The sequence below is a fragment of the Balaenoptera physalus genome (genome assembly GCF_965194825.1).
Source record: "Balaenoptera physalus genome assembly, chromosome: 15".
Classification (NCBI taxonomy): domain Eukaryota; kingdom Metazoa; phylum Chordata; class Mammalia; order Artiodactyla; family Balaenopteridae; genus Balaenoptera; species Balaenoptera physalus.
Window position 1 is genome coordinate 38505380 of NC_138894.1, and position 24644 is coordinate 38530023.

At 41.6% G+C, this 24644-nt stretch overlaps 1 protein-coding gene across 4 annotated transcripts in view; it reads right to left on the reverse strand.

Annotated features, from left to right (window-relative positions):
• The window catches only part of ANXA4 (annexin A4), a 73603-nt gene that overhangs the window by 43109 nt on the left and 5850 nt on the right, over positions 1 to 24644 (reverse strand). For 2 of the 4 annotated variants that reach the window (XM_082426078.1, XM_082426075.1), the window contains exon 2: positions 3606 to 3660. In XM_082426078.1, coding sequence (XP_082282204.1) covers positions 3606 to 3608 — 3 coding nt within the window. In that variant the 5' untranslated portion in view covers positions 3609 to 3660. Of the gene's footprint in view, positions 1 to 3605; positions 3661 to 12167; positions 12420 to 14513; positions 14808 to 24644 lie in introns of those variants that run through there. The other 2 variants (XM_082426076.1, XM_082426077.1) reach the window with 2 other exon arrangements.

Sequence of the window (24644 nt, forward strand, 5' to 3'; positions counted from 1 at the left end):
CTGTAATCAATAATGAGACTCACAGTGTCCATGAGAGGCAAAGAGATCAATTGCACCGAATTGCATCCCCAAAGAAAGATATGTTGAAGTCCTAACCCCCAGTACCTCAGAATGTGCCCTTATTTGGAAATACTGTCATTACAATGAATGAATTAATTGTAATTAATTAAAGCAAGATGAGATCCTACTGGAGTAGGGTGAGCCGCTAATTCAACATGGCTGGTGTCCTTCTTAGAAAACAGCACGTGAAAACAAAGACAATCAGGGAGAACACCCCATGATAATGTGTTGTTGACTCCAATGTCTGCCAAAAAATGCCTAAGATTGCCAGCAAACCACCAGAAGCTAGAAAGAGACAAGGAAGAATTCCCCTACGGATTTCAGAGGGACCATGGCCCTGCCAACATCTTGATTTTGGATTTCTAGCCTCCAGAAATACAAGATAACATATTTCTGTTATTTTGAACCACCCAGTTTGTGGTGCTTTGTTACGGCAGCCTCAGGAAATTAATGCAGGCATTTTACTTGTTTTCTTCTACTATATATCTGTAGTAATAAGCAAGCTGGTGATTCGCTGTCAGAATTTCAAATGGCCTAGCTCAGCCCTTGACCCCACCAAGACAGCTTTCTGAATCAAACGTTTCACAAGGTTCTTCTGGAACTCCAGTATTGAAAAAATTTTGGATGGTACTTAAACACTGCATTTGACTTTTAAAGCAAATTGCATTGCTGAGCGACACTAGTATGGGATTAAAATTAATATCTAACAAGATGAATCGATAGAGAAATGTGCAAAGATAATTCAGCTTATCTATCAGCATCTTTTTTCTGGAACAAGATAAGCCCGGAAAATTTGTTCCTGTTAGCTCTAAAGTATCCATATTGACTAAATTCCAGGGAATAATGTATCATTATCTGTTCCAGGAAGGCAGGGGATTCCACCCCAGGAAGGCTTCTTGTGGCAGCAGGCAAAGGAAACAGGCAGAGGATGTAGGGAAGAATGATGAAAACAAATAGCTAGAAATCAGTGATATATCACAATCAATGAAATGTCATTCAGTTATTAAAATAATAAATAATGATAAAGATAAATGTCAAAAGATGGGAATACGATACGATGAAATATTTAGCAATAAAAAGGAACAGAGGAACAAACTGCTGATACAGCACCAGGGATGGATTGCAAAAAATATAACGCTGACAATAAAAGAGCACACGATCTATGATTCCATTTATAGGATGTTCTCGAACAGGCAAAACTAATCTATGGTGAAAACAATCAGAACAGTGGTTCCATTTCTGGAGTGGAGTGGAGCGCAGGGTGGGGACTGATCTGGAAGGGGCATGGAGGAACTTCCTGGAGCGATGAAATGTTCTATCTTGATAAGAGGGGTAGGTTACACGGTACATACCTTTGTCAAAACTCATCTACCAGTAACCTTAAGAGCTGTGCATTTCACTGTATGTAAATTATACCTCTAAAATTTTTTGGTAAATATTTGAATACAATGGCTTTTAAAACATATTTTCCTTTTAGAAATGTGTCATATGGTCATTGTAGAGATTTGGAAAAAAAGTTTTTTAAAGAATTAAGAAGAAAATCTGGGGGGTAGGGGGAGGGATAAATTAGGAGGCTGGGCTTAACATATACAAACTACTATGTATAAAATAGATAACCAACAAGGACCTAATGTATAGCACAGGGAACTATACTCAGTATTATGTAATAACCTATAAGGGAAAAGAATCTGAAAAAGAATATATATATAAGATACATATAACTGAATTGCTATGCTGTACACCTGAAATTTACATATTGTAAATCAACTATACTTCAATAAAATTTTTTTAAAGAATTAAGAAGAAAAATACAACACCCATAACTCCACCATCGAGAGTAAATAATTTTAATATGCTATAAGATGTAAAATAAACGTGTTAGCATAGCAAAGGCTAGAGTGAATACATTTACTGTTCTTTATGTTCGTATTACTACTGTTTCAAAACCACTATCATACGAGTAGGGTCTAAAATAAAGTGATGGAAAATAATTGGGAATTACAGTATTGTGATTACATTGTATGGTTTTCCTTTCCTTTAAAGATGCCCTTTATCTGTCCAATAAATAACAGTCATAATGGAAAAACAGGTTCTAGGAGGAAAGATGAGAGCAACTGAGGTAATTTTCCTCAGTGGAAAGCTCACTAAAGGGTCACTTGGTTACAGTCTTCACATGTAGAAAGGCTGCGAGCTTGTTCAGAACAGGAAGAGCGTCCCATTAATTATGGGTCCCCAGAGCCAAATACCATGCACAAAGTAGGGGCACTGTAAACATCTCTGAATAAATGTTGTACATGTCCAGGGAGAATCCATCAAGAACAAATGGATTTTAAGGCCTTTTTTTTTTTTTTTTTAAAGATTTATTGATTGATTGATTGCTATGTTGGGTCTTCGTTTCTGTGCGAGGGCTTTCTCTAGTTGCGGCGAGCGGGGGCCACTCTTCATCGCGGTGCGCGGGCCTCTCACTATCGTGGCCTCTCTTGTTGCGGAGCACAGGCTCCAGACGCGCAGGCTCAGCAGTTGTGGCTCACGGGCCTAGTCGCTCCGCGGCATGTGGGATCTTCCCAGACCAGGGCTCGAACCCGTGTCCCCTGCATTAGCAGGCAGATTCTCAACCACTGCGCCACCAGGGAAGCCCAAGAACAAATGGATTTTAAAGGACAGCATAAGAGATTTGGTGCAGACACGAGTAAGCCCTTGACTGTCAGAGATGACGATGAAAATTCTAGAATGTCTAATGTTAAAAAAAAAAGACGTTAAGAGTATATTACTCTTTGTTCAGGATAGTTTACACATCCATCTTCCTAAAGGAAAGTGTCTAGAGTTGGCGGAATGTCTAGTTCCTCTCCAAGTATGAGATTCTACTTCTATTATTTCTTCCTAGAAGACCAGGGATCAAGCGTCACCTGCCTATTCAGAAACTTTATTTGGGCAGGAGAAGGAGAGCAGGTGGCCAGCTTCAGGTACAGCCATGTTTGCAGCTGAAAGGCTCAGCTTCCACAGCAGCAGTGAGCTTTATGGAACTCTCAAAGGGATCCAATTCCCTGCCTGTCCCTGAGATCAGATAACCAAGCTCTGAGGAGTCCAGTCACAGCCAACAGCAGGAGGCAGATAACAAGTGTTTCTTAGCTGATGAGCCTTCTTGATGAGCCTGAAATGATGGGGTTCCACAAAGTGTGGACAGCGGTCATCTCCTAGTGGAGGAAGCTGCAGGATTTTGAGTTTTTCCTTTTTATTTGCCTACAATTTCTAAAATGGACATGTAGTGCTTCTGCAGAGAGAAAACTATAACTTGTTTCTGTATCTCAGGATGTTAGAAGGATTCAAAGGAGTCCCTCTTTGAATTAATTTTCAGGGTCAGGTTACTCACCACCCCTGAAAGAAGTTAAAATGGCGTTTTCGAAAAAAGAAACTGCCTTTCCATTTCCTCGTCCCTCTCCTCTGATGAGCAAACAACCCTTTGTATAAGGCAACAGCCCCTGAGTACACATCCTGTACCTGTCTGCAGCTGGCACCAGGGAGGGTGAGGCACGTCTCCAACTTACCATGACTTTGACTCTATGTCAGGATCAGAGTTCAGTCAGCCAAGCAGAAGTTTCTCTGTGATAAAAGCAGAAGGGACATTACTGTGATAAGAGAAGTGTCCTTAGAATCATTAATCAGGATAACGTACAATTTGCACAAAGTTAAGCCACAGGGAAATAACACCCAATTTCATCAGAAGGCCAGCTATTGATTAGCCAAAGAGACAAGGGCCAGGCTAATCATTAAAGAGAAACTGTTCTAAGGGGAGAGTTAACTACGCCAGCAAAATACTGTGCTACCTGCTCTTCTATTTGGAGATAACACATTACAGAAATGGTTCCTCTTGCTTAGTTAGGGTGAGGTACATTGCTTGTACTCAAGCCAAACCTAGATTCTGAACTGGGAGCTCTAGTGGATCAGAAGAGATGCCTCTTGGAGAGAAAAGAGAATCCGACTGCATCAGGGAAAAGCACTGCACTCCAGCCTTTACCCTAAATGAGGGTGTGTGTGTGTGTGTGTGTGCGCACGCGCATTTGTGTATAATGACAGGCCACTGGCCCAACCAACATTAGACTTTTCATTTCCCAATGACCACTTTCACTGCCACCATCTCAGGACATAAAGGTGCTTCTTCCCTTTAAGCTGCAGCCTTACACGCTCAGCTTGGCCCTTAGTTCTCTTCAACACCCCCTCCTTCAGCAAGAAGACTGGAGTCATCACACATTCATTCAGTCGTTTAGAATGCAAGAAATGTCTTTATTGAAGGCGGGCCTCTGAGGAACAGGCCAACTGGCTTCCTGTTTCCACATCCAGGTCTTATGGAAAAGGCTCCTTTCCTGAGCACGTAGTTAGATCCTTGATACTCAGAGAATCATCCCAGAACCAGAAGCATGGGCATCACGTGGGAGCTTCTTAAAAGTGCAGAATCCCAGGCCCCCACTCCAGACCTACTGCCAGAATCTGCATTTTAACAAGATTCCCCGAATATCTGTCCACACAGTGGTTTGAAAAGCACTGGCCTAGATAACCCTGCCAGGCAGCCCTTTTCAATCGTTCTCCCAGAATAACTACATCCTTCTTGCCCCACTTTATCACCAACTGAATCATGTTTGGCCACGTTCATTCTTCATCTTCCACTATCTGAGGCTTAGCTCATTCCTCCTTGTTTCCCATCACTCGCTACAGACTTATCTCCTATGACCTAGGGGTCAATCCCTTCCTATGGGGAGTGTCCACTGGCTCTGGGGCACAGCCGGAGCAAAGGTGCAGAGGTGGGAATGAGCAGTGGCTTCAGGGACAACAAGGCGACGAGGCTGCTGGAGCAGAGGGCTCCTTACAGGGAAGGCTCAGAGATACGGGTGGAAAAGCAGGTGGGGGACTGATTACCAAGGGCCCCTTATGTGCACCTGAGGAGTCTGACTTATACTGTAGGAATGGGAAAACAGTGAAAAGGTTTGGGTTTTGCAGAGAAATGATGTAAGACAAAATATACTTCAGCAAGTTACTATACTAGAGGGTAGACTAGAGTCAGAGACAAGGGGTCAGGAAGGCTCGAGGTATTAGTACAGGAACAAAGATCTGTACTGAAACAGAGGCAAAGATCTGGGTAGGATGTGGCCCCTGGAATAGGATATACACGTGAGATATTTGGAGGGAAGACTTTATTGGATTTAGTGGCTCCTAAACTATATGGATTTATTCATTCAATCACTAAATATTCATAACACACCTCTATATCCCAGACACTGTTCTAGTTGGTAGAGATAATACAGTGAATAAGACAAAGAACCTGCCTTCGTGGAGCTTACAATGTACCAGGAAAGAAAGACAACAAACAAACAAATGAATATGTAAGATAATTTCAGATACCAGTAAGATGAAGATATAACAGGATAATGGTATAGAAGAGGGATTGGCAAACTTCAGCTCAGGGGCCAAATTCTATTTTTCTACAGTCTACAAGCTAAGCATGGTTTTTTACATTTTCAACAGTTGATCAAAAATCAAAAGAATAATATTTTATGACACATTAACATTACATAAAATTCAAATTTCAGTGGCGGCTTGAGCAAAGCTTTCTGGAAATACTGAGAGTCATTATTCAATGAGCTAGAAATATTTTACTAAAGGAAAAAACTGTATCACACTTGAACACAGGGTGCTTTTAGCCAGACAATTTATTTTAAAACTTGGACAGCACACAGCATAAGTCCATGTATATAAAGACAGCTGCTGTATATTTATTATTTACTAGTACCAACTGAGTTTCTAAATAGATTTGAGAAATGAATGCAGTAAATGGCACCCTTTGATTCCTTCATTAGATGTCAGGTAATACGTGTAAAGTGAACCCACACACAGGCTTACTAGCACAGTATCTGGCACCTCAATAACTCTTGGCAAGAATGGGGGAAGGAATCGAACACCCCCTCCCCCAATACAGAATCGCTGTAGGCCTCTTCTTAACTGCGCAGAATAATCAGCCTCCAGAGGATGAAAGGCCCTTCTACCTGAAACTCCATCCCTACAAGGCCGCCCGCACGTCCGCAGGCCTGCAGAGCCAAGGATTCTTTATAGGAATTCTTTTCTGCCTCAGCCTCCTTGATTCATTTGCTCTTTCTCTCTGAAGGCCAGCCTACAATCACATAAACTGACCAGTATGACCAAGTTCACAATGACTCAGACTTTGTATTGGGGTTGTACAAGCTCCTTTGTGGCTCACAAGGGGGCAAATAATTAGCAACTGTGCCTCAGTCTTTACATCTGTGAAATGCAGACACACTCGGTTTTGGGTGTCGCTCAAATGACCTTAAAAGCATCAGGACTCTTCAAGATGAAAAGATGAAGGCTGAAGGGACCATATGTTTGCGATGCCTTTTTAAAAAAACCTGTGGGTTATGCTGTGGGTGGGAAACTGCATCTCCTTTATAATATGGGAACTCCTCACCTAGGGCTCAGGATAGGATTCCTGAAGATTTTAGGACATAGTTTTAGAGCAACTGAAAGAAAGCTGGGAACTAAATGTAAGAGACTTATCCCAATGGCAGTTACATAAGGGAATAATAAGTTATAAATAAGTTCAACCTATTTCATGTAAGATTACATACACTTTCAGAAATAATTTATGATGAATTCATAAAGAAAAATTAGGTATGTCAAGAACACATCCCTACTGTTTTCCTCTAGGATGTCCAGAAGGATAATTACTACACTACCCTCCATTCTGCCCTATTGTATCACTGCCCAAAATTAGCAAGCCAGGTACTGACTCAAGCATAAAGTTTCTCCTGTCCTTACGGCAGACTGCAGGTATGTGAACAAGGCCCTGACTCCTGGTAATATTTCAGTAGGCCATATAGGCAGCAGTGTGGTGCATTCCTCCCCACTCACCCAAAATTTGGAAAGCAGGCGAATTAGACTGACTAGTAAAATCAGTAAATAATCATCAAAACAAAGATATGCAAACTCATCTCAAGGAGAAAGGATGGCTCCCGAGATGAAGCTAGCTTGCTGAAGGGTATTAGACATATTTAAAGAAAAATTGTGTCCATCAACAATGCAAGCTCAACCCAAAACCATCAGAGAAGAGTACTGTGAAATATTTATCAAAACCCTGGCCTCAAGAAAGGGTGGCTTGGCCCCAGGATCAACGGTTCAGGCGTCAGACATTTCCCCACTATGAAGATGAATTTTATCCATCTAAAACTCTTTGTTTTGAGTCCTTGGTTGCCAAGCAACCTCTGGACTAGAGTTTGGCTTCCCATGTGGGCCTGTCTACAAAGCACTGGAATACGAGGATTTTTGTCTAAGTAACAGTTATATTTCTCAACATAAATAAATAAATTAGCGTGCGCAAGCACGTGAGTGCATATGTGTGATAAGCCTATAAATATGAACCCGTCCCTGAGAGGTGAACCCCTTCCTGATGTGCTAACAAATACAGTTTCTCTGGTGCTGCTGGATGCGGCACCATGATGAATTCACCCCAGTACCAGATGCTCTCCTTGAGACCCCGACATAACTTGGCAGCCTCCATTCAGATTCATAACATTGACTCACATCCCAGGACAGGCAACCTCAACCTTCATTGTGAAGGGATCTGATGTCCTTGTGACACATTCTTACTGAATCCTTCTCCTCCCTGGAAGATCACATGGGAGTGAGTCATTCACCATTTTTCTTTGGTACATGGTTTCATTTTACATCCCACAGGATGACAAATTTAAACATTTAGTCTGTGGATCTGTGGAGTGCGAGTGGGCCCCACCCAGGCACTAAAGGTTTTTAAAACTGTCTATGAAATGGGAACATGAAAGCAACTCTTTTTCCTTGGAACTTAGATTCTTCTAAAGGTAAAGGACGGACTTCCCTGGTGGCACAGTGGATAAGACTCTGCGCTCCCAATGCAGGGGGCCTGGGTTTGATCCCTGGTCAGGGAACTAGATCTCACATGCATGCCGCAACTAAGAGTTCTCATGCCACAACTAAGGAGCCAGCGAGCCACAACTAAGGAGCACATGTGCCACAACTAAGGAGCAGGCGAGCCGCAACTAAGGAGCCTGCCTGCCACAACTAAGACCCGGCGCAACCAAATAAATAAATAAATAATAAAAACAAAGGAAATTTTGTTGCCGGGATGGCGTTTTCACTTTCAAACATTTAATCCAAGGCAAAGTGTGCAAGCTAAATGAATGGAAAGTTGGAAACCTATTTTCTAAGCAATTACAGGGAAGACTCTATTCCAACCCATCATCTGGCAAGTAACTTATTAACAGTCTTTTGTCCAAATTTTAGCCACTTATTCATAGCATTGTTGGGAACAGTAATAATAATTTCAATCCACAAATAATTAAAAAACACAGGTTTTACATATAATTTAAAACATCCCCACTACTTCTCTACCATTCCCACATCATGCCAAAGTCTATTAAAGTTTTCTACTCTGATTCCTTTGTCCAAAAGGCAGGGAAAAGGAGGGAAGGAACATTTATTAAACACTCCTCTACATGATCTTAATCTACCCAGTAACCTTTGGAGTCATGATATTATCTCCACTTTACAAACCAACTGGGTGATATAATAATGAAAGCTGGCTATGGTGAGTTCTATATTGTATTAAGAGATAAGATTAGAAAAATAAAAAGAGCAATGAGGTGGCCTTAATGATTGCTGGAGAGCTGGTTGGGCCCTGCACTCTTAGTTCAATGCTTGCTTTGCCACATGTCTTTTCTACTTCACATAATACCTCAGTGTCCCCAGGCACAAGCTTCAAGCAGGGCACAAATCAACGCATAGTCTAATAAATTTTATGAGTGTTTCTCTGGGTACTGTATTCATCTTCCATAGTATAAGGCTTCACATTTTCCTAAGTAATTTTCTTTCGTTATCTGAGTGACTCCAAATGCTTCCTGTGGACTGGGGATCTTTGGAATTCTGGTTGGCTGTTTTTTGTTGTTGGTGGTGGTGTTTTTAAATTATTCTGCCTTTTAATTGCAGACAAACTGTTTGGATTCCCCTCGTCCTCTCAGGCTAGTGACCGTAGAAACAAGAAGCTGATGCACTGGTAACACCAATTATTGCTCTCAATCGTGGAACTGATAGGATAGTTTCACTGATGTTTCGTGCTCATTCATTCAACAAATATGATCTGAATGCCTGCCCCAGGCCAGGTACCATTCTAGGTGCTAAAAGGCACATCTTCATCACCCCATCTATTCCCTTCATACAGAAAATTATCCCCTGTGCCTTGTCTGTTCAAGAGTAGCCTATGAGTAAAAAAAATCCTGGAGGTGGTTGGCGAGAACTCTGCTGAACTTCCTTCCCATTGCAAGGACTCTACAACCTTTCTGAAGCCTCATCTCCCAGCCTTTAATCTCCTCCCTCTGGTCCTGGGGCTCACTCCTCCGTGGGACAGCCTCTGCCACTGCTCAGTGGCTCAGCAGCAGGAAAGCTGGCCTTGTATTCCTTGCCATGTGTGCTAGAGCTGGAGGGACTTTATTTTCAAATAAATATTTATTGACCATTTAGTTATACTGAGTGCCTGGGTCCTTTATCAATAGTCTACCTTTTCGCCTTCTCATTGTCCAGTGAACTGGGCATGATAACTTAAATTTTAGAAAAGTTAAGCATGATGCCCAAAGTCACTCATGTAGTGGGTGGTAGGAGCTGTGTTTTCAGTCACAGCCGTGACCCTAGAGACCTTTAGACTATACCATGTTAAATGCAGGCATGTGTACACAAGTGTACCATTATGCATTAGGCCAGGCGTAATGCTAGAAGCTTTTAGAGTAATAATGGAATCAAAACTTTAAATTGTCACATCTTTTGCTGAGCTAAATGCTTTCTCCTTCTTCATGTCTTTAACAAACTGGATGTAAAACAAAACAACAACAAAAACATTCCTCTCCCAGACTTATCCCCTGGAAACTAGACCACACTCTGACTGGCAGACAGCTCCCAGTCAACAGTGTTGATTACAAGACTGCTGGCTATTTGAAGAGACCACATTTCTAACCCCACACGCCCCTGCCCTAGTTCAGCCGTCCAGCCTTTCCAGTGGGAGAACAAGGCAACGTGGCTCTGTGACAGTGTCTCTTGGAGCTGACACGTGGCCAGAGTTGTGCCATTTCCAGCTGAGAGGGACATAAGGAGTCCATCCAGGCACATTCTGTGCCGCTCCCCCCCATAACAGGGCCCAGAATCCTGTACTCAGTGCAGGGGTTCCAACCACGATATGAAAGTACCCCAAGTGCAGCCTGCTTCAGAGACTGACTGATGCATCACACCCTTGGGATAGCCTGAGTCCAGTGTCAAAGGTTTGAAATAATGGACCCATTTGGTTATGTTTATCCTAATGCCAGCAATATTTAGACTCTCCAGCGTACACCACTAGGGAGAGAAAGAAGGGATGCTAGAAATAGCTCTTCCGGCTTATGCTACGAACCGAAAACAGCATGGGCTTTCATTCAAAGTCTAACATGGGTTTGGCGCAGCTCTGACATGTTTTCTCAAGCCCCAGATGGCAGTTTACTTACGCTATTAGAGGCAGCGCCCCTCCAGAATTAAATCACAACTATTCTTTTGATCTCCCAGAATTGATTTTCCCCCGTCTCAGATCAAAACGTCTAGCAAACCACAGGTGAGAGAGCAATCCAAGGTCATGACGGAAGTACACAAAGAAAGCGGGAGTAGAAATGGAGCGGAAATGCCGGCCCCAGAAAGAGCTCATTTCCACCAGTGTTGGATTTTAAGGGTAGAGAAGACTACAGAGAGCGCCCAGCCTACCCCTTCATGTGGACGTGAGATAGCCCTGTCTACAGGTAAGTGGTGGGTTTGCCTCTGGGTACCATGCGTGGTAATAACGTGTTGGATTCATTCACTGACCCAAGGTCTGGCAGGTGCTGGCAGCATGGGTGGGACAGGTTCACACTAGTACAGGAGAATCCGTGCCATCCTTCTGATGGGAAACAGCCATGGGAAGGTCCAAATCTGAGGGTGGTGCAGCCAACGCCACAGCCCCACTGGGGTTTATTTCTCACCCACATAGGAGAATATATTCTCCACCCTGAAGTAGGCAGAGATTCCTTAGATAGGACGCAAAAAAAGCACTAGCCATAAAAGCCAATATTGACAAGATTCATCAAAATAAAAAAGGTTTGCTCAATAAAAGACACTATTAAGAAAATTAACAGAAGAGCCATAGATTGGGGAAAAATATTCACTGCACATACATCTGACAAAGGACTTGAATCAAGAATATATAAAGAACTAAAAATCATAACACAAGGATGAACAAGGCAATTTTTTAAATGGGCAAAAGACTTGAACAGACACTTCACAAAAGATATATGAATGATCAATAAGTATACGAAAACATGCCTGTTATTGGTTATGCAGAAAATACAAATTAAAACCACAGTGAGATACCATTTCACATCCCCTAAAATGGTTAAAAAAAAAAAAAAGGAAAACAAAAACCGGACACCATTAAATGTTAGAGAAGATATAGAGCAACTGAAACTTTCAAACACTGCAAACTTGAGAGAACTATTCGGCAGTTTCTAATAAGGTTAAACATGAATCTACCCTTTGACTCAGGATTCCATCTCTTATTTACCCAAGATAAGTGAAAACCCATATCCACAAAAAAACTTGGGCAAGAGTGTTCACATGAGCCCTATTCACAACTGCTCCAAACTGGAGACAGCTCAAATGTCCATCAACAGATAAATGGATAAACAAATTGCAGAATATTCATGCAATGGAATACTATTCAGTAAACTATTGATATAGTGATAACATGGATGAATCTCTAAAATATTATTCTGAGTGAATGAAGCCAAATAAAGTGTTTATATGAAATTTATATGAAATTCTAGAAAAAACAAAGCTAATGTATAATGCCAGAAAGCACAAAAATGGTTGCCTAGGGTCAGGGGTTGGTGGGTGGTGGTGAGGCGGAGGGGATATACCTGCCCAGGAACATGAGGAAAGGAACTTTAGGGGGTGACTGAAATGTTCCTTATCTTGACTGGGGCAGTGGTACCCAGCTGCATACATTTGTCAAAACTCATTGAACTCACCTCACACCCATTAGGATGGCTACTATTAAAACAAAACAAAATGGGACTTCCCTGGCAGTCCAGTGGTTAAGACTCTGTGCTTCCACTGCAGAGGGCGCGGGTTCGATCCCTGGTCAGGGAACTAAGATCCCGCGTGTTGCAGCCAAAAAACAAAAACAAAAACAAAACAAAACAGAAAATAACAAGCGTCAGTGAAGATGTGGAGAAACCGGATCCCTTGTGTACTGCTGGCAGGAGTGTAAAATAGTACAGCCACTTTGGAAAACAGCATGGTGGTTCCTTGAAAAGTTAAAAATAGCGTAATTACTATGTGATCCAGCAATTCCACTTATGGGTATATGTATTTTAGGTATATACAATCTGGATATATATATGTATCTTTCAAAAACATTGAAAGCAGGGACTGAAAGAGATATTTGTATATCCATGTTCACAGCAGCATTATTCAAAATAGACAAAAGATGGAAGCAACCCATGTGTCAACTGACAGATGAATGGATAAACACAATGTGGTACGTACACACAATGGACTATTATTCAGCCTTAAAAAGAAAGGAAATTTGACATATGCCACAACATGGATGGACCTTGAGGACATTACGCTAAGTGAAATAAGCCAGACACAAAAAGATCAATACTGTATGTTTCCACTTATACTAGGTACTTAGTCAAACTCATAAAACAGAAGGTAGAATGGTAGTGCCAGGGGGTGAGAGAAAGGGAGGAAAAGGAGTTATGGTTTAGCGGGTACAGAGTTGCAGTTCCTCAAGATGAAAAGAGTGGTGGTGATAGTTGCAAAACAATGTAAATGCGCTGAATGCCACTGAACTGAACCCTTAAAAATAGTTAGGATGGTAACTTTTACCTTACGTGTACTTTACCACAATTTTTTAAAAATAATTTTTTTCCAATAAAAATTGAATTTTATTTTTTTATACAGCAGGTTCTTATTAGTTATCTATTTTATACATATTAGTGTATATATGTCAATCCCCATCTCCCAATTCATCCCACCACCACCCCACCCTGCTTTCCCCACTTGGTGTCCATATGTTTGTTCTCTGCATCTGTGTCTCTATTTCTGCCCTGCAAACCAGTTCATCTGTACCATTTTTCTAGGCTCCACATATATGCGTTAATATACGATATTTGTTTTTCTCTTTCTGACTTACTTCACTCTGTATGACAGTCTCTAGATCTGTCCACGTCTCTACAAATGACCCAATTTCGTTTCTTTTTATGGCTGAGTAATATTCCATTGTATATATGTACCACATCTTCTTTATCTTACGTGTATTTTACCACAATTTTTAAAAAATAATTTTTTAAAAGTGAACTCCGTAAAAAAAAAAAAACCTCCTTGAACTAAGCACTTAAGATCTGTGCATTTTATTGTATGTAAATTATACTTCAATAAGATAGTAAACATGTCTACAGACAAAAGTATATGATTAAGATAACACACACCTATACAGCTTTGTAGGCTGACAGTGGCCTCTCGGGGGAAGCCTGCTGCTGTTCTCTTTCATTTAGCAATACCCACTCAAAGGCAAAGTCCAACTCAGTGGAATCCAAAAATCTATACGGCTTTTGCACAGCATCACGGGTAAAACCATGGCTCCTCAGGGATAACAACTATTCAAAGAGAAAAATCTGTTCTGCATAGTTAAGCTTTGCCACAGGTTATACTGTTTTCCCGATCCATTTTCCGAGTTATTTTAGAATTAGAGGCCCTCAAGGAAATGTGAAAGGTCACTTAATTCCATGTTCCCCTTCAGAAATACCATAAGTAAACTATTCCAGGCAAGTAAGACTCTTAAGACAGGAACGCCACTAGCTGTTCACCTAGGATGATCACAAGTTACTGGTGCTGATCTCCAGTTCTTGTCTCTTCTATCACCAGAGCTTCTGTATGTCCATCTGCACCTGGGTTACCCGGACCCCTCCTTATGAATCACAAACAACAGGCCGCATATCCTGAGACCCAAATTTCAAGGTTGACCAGTACTCTTGATCTCCTGTCTTGTCTCAGCCATCATAAGTCTTAAGGGTAAACAAGGGGAGCACCTCAACAGAAAAAAGAACCCTGAATCTAACATCTGGCCTTTCTCTTACAATCTTTCCCAGAGAAACTAAAATCCACTCCATCGTTCTTTACAAAATTCTTGTGATGAAGGAAGGGAGGAGACAGACGGGACCCGAATGAGAAACTATAGTACTGGAGGGGAGTGACCGGTAAAGAGGCTGTGAGAAAGCCTGACGTGGCCAGGCGTCCTCTTGTCCTGCTAGGGTTTGTTTGCCTGTAGGTAGGAAAACAGGTATTATGCAGCCCAGGCCTCTCCTTACCAATACCACCACTTCTGTTCGCCACGAGGGAAGAAAACACTCTTCCTAAATGAACAGGAAAAGCAACTAGGTTTTCCTTCACAGATTTACACTGCTTCAACCTTGTAGATCTGGAAGCGAGCAGAGAATAAACACTGCTCTCTTAAATGTCACATTTTCTTCTGGCACCTCCACGCCCTGCAAATATGCAAGATCTAGCTCTGTGGGCAATTCCACTCCCCCCTGGATCAGACACTCCCTCAGTGGGCCAGCGCAGGGTTCTATTTCCAAATCTTTCCAGAGTTCAGGCTGACTCTGAAAGAAGAATACAAAAACAGAACTGTTAAAATTCTCCCACAGTGGATGCCTGATTCACACAGGGAACTTGCTATTTCTGATGCCGCCTCTCCCAGTTTTTTCATTAAAAACCTCACGAAGGGGGGGCGGTGGTAGGATGAATTGGGAGATTGGGATTGACATATATACACTAATATGTATAAAATAGGTAACTAATAAGAACCTGCTGTATTAAAAAAAATTAAATTAAATTAAAAAATAAAAACTCATGAAGGCACGGGGAGGCAATGGAAGAAACTCCGTGACAAATCCCAAAGCTCTAGGACTGACATGAGACAATGTCAGAAGCTGAGAGGAACTGAAACTAACTTGAGGCAGATGGAGTGAATGTGTGTGTGTGTGTGTGTGTGTGTGTGTGTGTGTGTGTGTGTGTGTGTGTGTGTGAGAGAGAGAGAGAGAGAGACACAGAGAGGGAGATAGTGGGGAGACGGGTTACACGCCTCCATCAGCTGTCTGATGTGGGGATCCATCCAGAAAAGCCCAGCCCAGCCACCTGAGTTGAGAAGCTGTGAGGTGGACCCTTAACTGACCCTACTCACCCCCAAACCAGACAAGAGGCAGAGTAGATGCAGGGAAAGGTGACCAGTGAAAAGAACCCTGGCGGAAATGCATCATTTATATATCAGAGAACCGGGCATTGGGGGTAGGAAAAGATGCTACCTCGGAGACGCAGAAAGAAACAAAGAGAAAACCAGCTAGAGGTGGGAATTCGATCAGGCACTGTACAAACAACCTTCTCTCCTGCTTAAAGCTGATGCCAACACAAAAAGGTGCACAGGATGGGACCAAAGTGTCCCGTCCACCCTATCCTTGACAGACACAGTCTATACCTGTGCCGTGCAACGCCACAGCCACAAGCCACAAGCGGTTATGAGTAACTGAAATGCAGCTAGTGTGACAGAGAAAATAACTTTAAATTTTGTTTAATTTTAATTAAGTTTAAAGTTTTAAATTGAGGCAGTATAAGATATTTTTCCATAACACACAGCTGCAATGTTTTGGTGGGGTCACACTTCACTTTAACCATTGCACTGTGCAGTGCGCATGTCAGGCACGTTGCATCTGTTCTAGTTTTACATCTAATCACACTGCCAATCCACTTGGTGTCAACGGATGGATTCACTTTGACTGATACTATCTATGGATTGATGCAACATTTTTAATGTGTTTATTTGAATATGTCTTGCAGACAGCATGAATTACAGTGATATCTATGTAAATTGTAATTTGTAATCACATTTAAATACTTATTTTAATTATAACACTTTCTAGTGTGAAAAAATAACCATGGACACATTTAAAAATTTTAAATGAAGGCAGCTTACTGATGTGGAATTGAGAGGAGAGGCAGAAGCATTATGACTGGCACAGTAAGGAAAAAGAGATTCAATTGGCATAAGAGTTAGTGAATTAACTGGGACAGGTGCAGTTTTAAAAGTGATATGCTTTTCATTTTAAAGTCAAATCAATTCTAAAAAAGAGGAACCAGTTTTTTCAATGTGGATGCAAATAGTAAAGGAAAATTATTTTTTGGTACTTAAGTTTTTTGGAAAACTTTTATGTGTGGTTGAAATAATGTGAGTATGTGAATCTACATGAAAACTAAATTTTATTAAATCTAAATACAGATCAAGTATTTCTGATGAAACTTCAGCAATAGAATTCATATGTTCTGTCAGTATAAAATACACACCGGTTTCTTAAGACTTAGTACGAAAAGAATACTGTAAAATATCTCATTAATCATTTCTTACACTGATTATACATTGAAATGATAATACTTTGAATCTATTGGGTAAGATAATTGATATTATTAATTTCACCTGTATCTTTTTATTTTTTAAAATGTGGCTACTAGATAATTCAAACCTACATTTGTGGCTCACTTTATATTTCTATTACATACCTTGTGTAATAATAATTATGATAGCTATTGTTGAGCACTTATAATGTGTCAGACACTGTTCTAAACACTTTACGTGAATGATTATCTCAGATTATCTCTTTTAGATCTCACCAAGAAAATTATTTATCTTCTTGGTGCCTTAATTTCCCCATTTGTTAAAAAAAGAAAGAAAAACACATTATGGGTCTATGACAAAAGAACAAAAGCCTCACAATATTTAAAGGCAAAGCTTATCCCTGAAAATAACCCACTTAATTATTCATAAGAAACATTCAGGGAACCATTGGCAGAAGAATACATTCTAAATAGGAGGAGAAAATGATTAGCATAATAACATCAAGAAATCCTTTGAGACTGAAGATTTTGGCTTAAATATTCTGTATTCAGCACATCAAGGCCGACATTAATTTTCTATGATCACCCTTTTCCTCCCTCCCGAGTGGCAAGAGATTTTTTTTTTTTTTTTTGGTTTAATTTTATAAGAAATTTACTTTTGAAAAACAGTGACTTTTTTTTTTAAATTTATTTTTGGCTGCGTTTGGTCTTCATTGCTGCGCGCCGGCTTTCTCTAGTTGTGGCGAGCGGGGGCTACTCGTCGTTGCGGTGCGTGGGCTTCTCATTGCAGTGGCTTCTCTTGTTGCAGAGCAAGGCCTCTAGGTGCGCAGGCTTCAGTACTTGCGGCTCGCGGGCTCAGTAGTTGTGGCGCACGGGGTTAGTTGCTCCGCAGCATGTGGGATCTTCCCAGACCAGGGCTCGAACCCGTGTCCCCTGCATTGGCAGGCGGATTCTTAACCACTGCTCCACCTGGGAAGTCCCATGGCAAGAGATTTTATTTTTAAGACACTCATGTGTATTTAAGAGGGCTTTCCAAATCATATCTAAATAATATTCTTTTCACTACTGTTTGGATTCAACTATTTTTTTCCCCCATAAAAATAAATCCTCCAGCAGGAGTCCTTCTAAAAAACATGGAGACTATCTGCAGAGATCATAAAAAATCTCATATTAACACCTTAAGAGGGACTTCCCTGGTGGTCCAGTGGCAAAGAATCCACCTTACAATGCAGGGGACGCGGGTTTGATCCCTGGTCGGGGAACTAAGATCCCACATGCCGCGGGGCAACTAAGCCCATGCGCCACAACTACTGAGCCCACAGCACCTCAACTAGAGAGCCCACGAGCTGCAAACTACAGAGCCCACGCACTCTGGAGCCCATGCACCACAATTTGAGAAGAGAAAACCCCCGCACCACAACTAGAGAGAAGCCCGGGAGCTGCAATGAAAGACCCCGCGTGCATCAACAACAACCCCAGAGCATGCTGCAACTAAGACCCAACGAAGCCAAAAAAATAAATAATAAAAACAAAATAATAAAAAAACACCTTAAGAGATCACAGAAAAGATAAAACAGAAAATACTGGGTAGCTTTTAAAAAATAACCTTTATTTACTATAAAATGTACATGGCAGAAAATTCATTTTTTGGTTTTATTTCTGTTTTAGCAACCTCAGGATTTTGTAATTGGAACAATGACGTATGGACCCAGGATAGTTAGCATTAATTTTATTTGTTACCTCTCTTTCCCTCCAGTTGTTATTATTTAAGTTGCCTGCATGGTCTGAAAAACTTGTTTCCCAAACCCAGTGAGAACGTGGGCAGAGGTAGAATCTTCCAGTGCAGTGCTAAAAATTATGGATCTTTCCTACAAATGGAAAAGATCAACTTTCATAGAATTTTAGAGACTATAAGGTCTTAAGTAATCACATCTATTTCCCCCTTTGATTTTATTTTGTAAATTATTAAGTCAACTTTAAGCATTGAAAAGGTCATTTAAAGAAAATGTAAACTTACCATCAACTTTCACTTACTGTTTGTTCCAATCTTTTAGCACAGTTGTAATCACAGTATGTATATCATTTTATGTTCTACTCTCTCCTCTTAATTTTCCTAATTCTACACAATCATATTTATTATTTTACTAAATTTATATTCTTCCACTGTATTGATATAATTTATTCAATGTCCCTCTACTATTGGTTGTTCAGGTTTTTGGTTTTTTTAAAATAAATTTATTTATTTTATTTATTTATTTTTGGCTGCACTTGGGCTCAGTAGTTGGGCTCTAGAGTGCAGGCTTCAGTAGTTGTGGCACACGGGCTTAGTTGCTCTGAGGCATGTGGGATCTTCCTGGACCAGGGATCGAACCCGTGTCCCCTGTATTGGCAGGCGGATTCTTAACCACTGCACCACCAGGGAAGTCCCTGTTCAGGTTTTTTTTATGCTATGACTACAATCTTTAGAGTTAGCATTGTAGATTTTATTCTTCTTTGGACCTATTCCTTGTGATATCTGATAATTATATTTCCAGTTATCCTCCAAATTTAAAAGGATATCCAAATCCCAGCCAGCCATAAGCTTGTTTGCTTGCTTTATTTATTTATTTACTATTTATTTATAATTTAATATTTAGGAGGTGTAGTATTGAACCTTATCGTTGGTTTAACTTGCTTTTTTTTTTTAATTTGCAATTTTTTAATAATTCTTTATTTTATTTATTTATTTTTGGCTGTGTTGGGTCTTCGTTTCCGTGTGAGGGCTTTCTCTAGTTGTGGCAAGCGGGGGCCATTCCTCATCGTGGTGCGCGGGCCTCTCACTATCGCGGCCTTTCTTGTTGCAGAGCACAGGCTCCAGACGCGCAGGCTCAGTAGTTGTGGCTCACGGGCCTAGTTGCTCCGCAGCATGTGGGATCTTCCCAGACGAGGGCTCGAACCCCTGTCCCCTGCATTGGCAGGCAGACTCTCAACCACTGCGGCACCAGGGAAGCCCTAACTTGCTTTTTTGAATGAGCAGCAGGAACACTCTCTTCTCTTTTTCCACTTGTATCCTTCTTTGTGAATTATTTGTTTGCATTTTTTGCCCATTTTGGGGATCTTGGTGCTTCACTAACACATTTCTAGAAATTACAAATATATTATAAAGTTTAATATTTTATATCAAGAATTTATTATGTATCTTTCCAATTTCATATTCTCCTTTTAGTACAGTCAAATTCGGAAGAAAAATTGTAAATCATACCTTTGCACTTTGTACTCTTCCCGTCTTTTCCTTCGTACTCTTCCCTCTTATTATTACTTCAATGGTTAGAAAAGTCTCTTTTTTGGTGAAATGTTGATAATTGTTGAGCTGTGTGAGGAACAGGTATATGGGGCTTCATTTTACTGTTCCCCCACTTTGGGTATATGTGGGGAAAAGTCCATAATGAAAACTTTTTTAAAAAGTCTCTCTTCCCCATTGCTAGAATAAGTGCTTTATTCTATTTCTACTCGTTTTTCTCCCACCCCTTTCATGTTCCAGTTGAGGAAACTCTTGCCCAGGAGGTTAAAGTCACTCACTTACTATATGACTCATCCGGTTTCCTACCCACTAAACTTAGCCATCACGTCTTCTTTTTTAGGCATGGGGAAAACACCCAATGACATGGCTATTTGGAAAGAGCTAGAATTCAATTCAGGAAAGTCTGGCTGGAAGATCCCAAGTAGCTGATGCCTACAAGCTTACTCCAACCCTGCTCCACCAGCGAGACATGAGGAGGCCAGGGGTGTGCTAATAAACTAACAGCCGGCTCTCCAGGGAAAGAAAACCTGGTTTGTCTCCATTTCTTTGGTGTAAATATTTCCAACATGACCAATTTCAACTTACTTACGTGGTGTCACTGAACTTGGAGCTGGGAATAAGTAGGCAGTAGTACACCATTATATAGTATTTCCACCACACAGACATAAGAGACCACATATAATAGTAAAATGTAGTAAAATAATTGGAAAGTGATGGGTTGTTTTAAATAAAACTTATTTAAAAATAAATAAATAAATACATAAAACTTATTTATAAATATGTCTATTTTAATGTAATGTATTTACGCCTAAGTTGATTTAACTGATTTTTTTTAATCGATTTATTTTATTTATTTATTTTTGGCTGCGTTGGGTCTTCGTTGCTGTGCACCGGGTTTCTCTAGTTGTGGCGAGCGGGGGCTACTCTTCGTTGCGGTGCGTGGGTTTCTCATTGCAGTGGCTTCTCTTGTTGCAGAGCACAGGCACTAGGAGCGCAGTCTTCAGTAGCTGTGGCACGCAGTCTCAGTAGTTGTGTCTTGCGGGCTCTAGAGCGCAGGCTCAGTAGTTGTGGCCCACGGGCTTAGTTGCTCCATGGCATGTGGGATCTTCCCGGACCAGGACTTGAACCCGTGTCTCCTGCATTGGCAGGCAGACTCTTAATCACTGCGCCACCAGGGAAGCCCTAACTGAATTTTAAATAGTGGCTATATTTAACAATCAGCTTGCAAAACCCCTGAACACTTAACAACCATCTCTGATGGATTGATACAAGAACGCTCCAGCACACCACTGGGAGAACAGAGATGAAGGATGATTTTCTATTTAATTGTGGTAAAATATGCATAACAAAACTTACTATTTTAACAATTTTTAAGTGTACAATTCAGTGGCATTAATTACATTCCCAATATCATGCAACCATCACCACATCCCAAACAGAAACCCTGTACCCATTAAATAATAACTCGATATTCCCCCCTCACCCCAGCCTCGGCTAACCATCATTCTACTTCCTGTCTCTATGAATTTGAATTTGGCTTTTCTAGGCATCTCCTATATGTGGAATCATATTTGTTCTTTTGTGTCTGGATTATTTCACCTGGCATAATGCTCTCAAAGTTCTTCTATCAATATGTTTGAGCACATATCAGAAATTCCTTTCTTCTTAAGGTAAAAGCAGGAGTTTAACTAAGACCAATATTTAAGGCCACCTTTAGTGCCCAGACAACTGTGCTTGGCCTGGAGGGAGGGCGTGTGGATGCCACTTCATCTTCTCACTTCTGAGGAATAAGCCTTCCCCAGATTCAATGAAGTACAGAAAACCCTGGGAATCCAGTCCACCCAAAGCATGGCCCTGGTGGGGAGGTCACAGGGCAGCTTTAATAGGGAGCACAGAAGAACCTGAAAAAGGTAGAAGGCGCCATGTGCATGATTAAAATCCCACTATGTTTATCTTTTCAATAAATCCAGACCAGTATTTCAACCTAAAAGAAGTTCATACAACCTAGTGGCTGTGAAAGTGTCGTTCCCAGACCAAGAACGTCACCATCAACTGAGAATTTGTTAAAAGTGTAAATTCTCAGGCCCGACCCCAGACCTACAGAATCCAAAACTCTGGGGCTGGGGCCCAGCAATTCAGTTTTTAAGAAGCCCACCAGGTGATTCTGATGCATTCTCAAATTTGAGAACCACTGCTTTAGAGTAATGATTCTAGATTCCAACTACTGATGCCTAAAATGGTCCCCAAACCACCCCATGGGCATTTTATAAGTGTAGATTCCCACTCATGATCTTACATCAAGAATAAGGTAATGGGGGGAAAAAACAGGCAAAATTTTATTAATGGAAGGGGGGGTATCATAACATTAACACCGTTTAATATATACAAGCATAGCTATGCATAAATATGACTCAGGAAATATGTTTGCCAAAGATTATTTAAACAGTAGAGTTCTCAAAACCACCCACTGCAAACATGCTTTACTTCTGGCAGGCCTGCTCTGTTAATTTATAAGATCTGTGAAACTCCAAATTCAAGTCTCTTCCTGCATGTGAGTGCTGGCCTAGGCTATAAAGGAGGACATTCAGCGCTGGAGGTAGGAGGCTGGGAATCCAGAACAAGGGCGGCGCTCCAGTCCCTGCTCCAAGATTCAAACCCACTATGAGAGCCAGTTTATTCTGGCATAAATCTGAGATAGTTGTGTCTATTGTGCAGGATTTCTGCCAGGATTAGCAATAATGTCAATCCCCATTATACCCTCCTTCCTCATTAAGAGAACCTTCATGAGTTGACAGACTGGGTTTGGTAAACCAGGAAGGTGGGACTCCCCAGGAAGAAATAATGACTGGTCCAAGGCAAGCCCATTCCAACCGCCACAATGGTCTATGAGTGGCCATGTGACACACTCTGGCCAATGAGAAATAAAGGCAAGCCTGCCAAGAGGTTTGGAGACAGAGTGTCCCCCAGGCTAAAAGAGATAGCGTCAGCCTACCAACTTCCTCCTTCCTTCTGGCCTTGGATGATGTCAGGACTTGGCGTCTGGAGCTATGGCTTGAAAAGGATTCTAATTAGTACAGAGAGTAAAGCACCTAGCACGGTACCTGGGAAAAGTCCTCAAACTTTAGTGTGCACAAAAATCACTCAGGGAGTGTTTAGAAAAATGGATTTGGGGGATGCTAGACTCTAGAGCTTGAGTCAGTAAATCTTGGGTGGGGCTCAAAGACCTTATGTAATCAAGTTCCAATAAGCACCCCTGCTTACTCTCCTCACACCCAGTTCCAGGCCCTGATTCTCATTTAGGTAGTCCCTGCATGAGACCCCCCATTCCAAAACTGCCACTTGCTGTGTGGGCAGGCACTCATCGTCTTTACTTAAATAGTTATTTTGCCCCAATCAGGTACTAGGCATTGTGAGAGAAACAGAGATGAAGATGATCTTTCTCTCAAGGAGCATGTAAGCTAGTAAGAGAAACAAAACAGGTATATAACCAATCCAATGACAAAGCAGTGCTCGGCAACTGTTATAAGACCTTCAGGGTAACGAGAGACTACAGACTAAGTCGTCCCGCCACCACCCAAGAGAGTCAAAAAGCTCTCATTTGATTAAAGCTTAGAAAGACAGAGAGCAAAGACGTCTGTAGGCAAAGACAGTAAAAACGAAGCCTCAGCTCTGATTATGAATGGTAAGACTTATTTGGAAAAGAGTATAGTTGACCCTTGAACAATACAGGTTTGAACTTCCCCAGGGCCACTTATACCTGAGTTTTTTTCCACTAAATTCTACTGCACCAGTACACCATCCATAGATGGTTGAATCTGCGGGTGTAGAACCAAGGATACTGAGGAACCAAGGATAAGCGGATGGACTGTAAAGTGATACGTGGATTTTCAACTGTGCAGGAAGTGAACAACCCCCAAGTTGTTCAAGGGTCAAGTGCATTAAGTGTGGAGTTGGGCTGGTTTAAGGACATGAAGAGAGTAGAGATAAAGGCTGGAACAGTCATTTTCAAAAATGGGTCATTCTGTGGGGCTTGGAGGTTGGACTGAATTTTCCAGGCCATGAAAAATAGCACATTCATTCAGCATCCCTTTGGTGAGCACCTACTGTGCACTGGGCCAGAGGACTGGGGGCACATGGCCCTGCCCTCAGAGGAGCTCAGAGCTGAGGGGAGGGCACAGGCCTGTCATCAGGCACAAAAGTGTGAACATTCCTGTGGCAGGGGAATCACAGGGAGACAGGAGCAGCCAGGGGAGAACCCTTACCCAGATTAAGCCAATCGGGATGAAGACTATGTCCAAGCCAAACCTTAAAGAGTTGGCCTAGTGTAGGGCAGGGAGGCAGGGAGTCTTGTTTTTCCAAGGCTGAATCTCTGCCTTGATTTCCTTCCTGGTACCCAGAGCTTCCTTTTTATTTAAAAACATTTATCACATAACTGTGCTAAGCACTGGAGCAGATGCAAAAGAAAACAGGGATTTATAACCTAGGCCAGCAGTTTGTAGTATGGGATCCCTGGACTCTCTAAGGCCTATCCATCCCCCAATAATTGGTCCTGTCTCCCATGGGCCTACAGAATGGCCTTAATTTCTGAGGGCCCTCCCGCTTTGGCCACTGGGACTAGTCTTCCTCTGGCTGACGTGCCACTCCTCCACTGTGCCTGGTCTTGCTTTCTCATCCCCATGCCTGTGCATAAGCCCTTCTTCTCCTAGCCCACCTCCAGGATGGTTCCTCCTCCAGGAAGCCTCCTCTGATCACCCAGGATGGAGTTAGGTACACC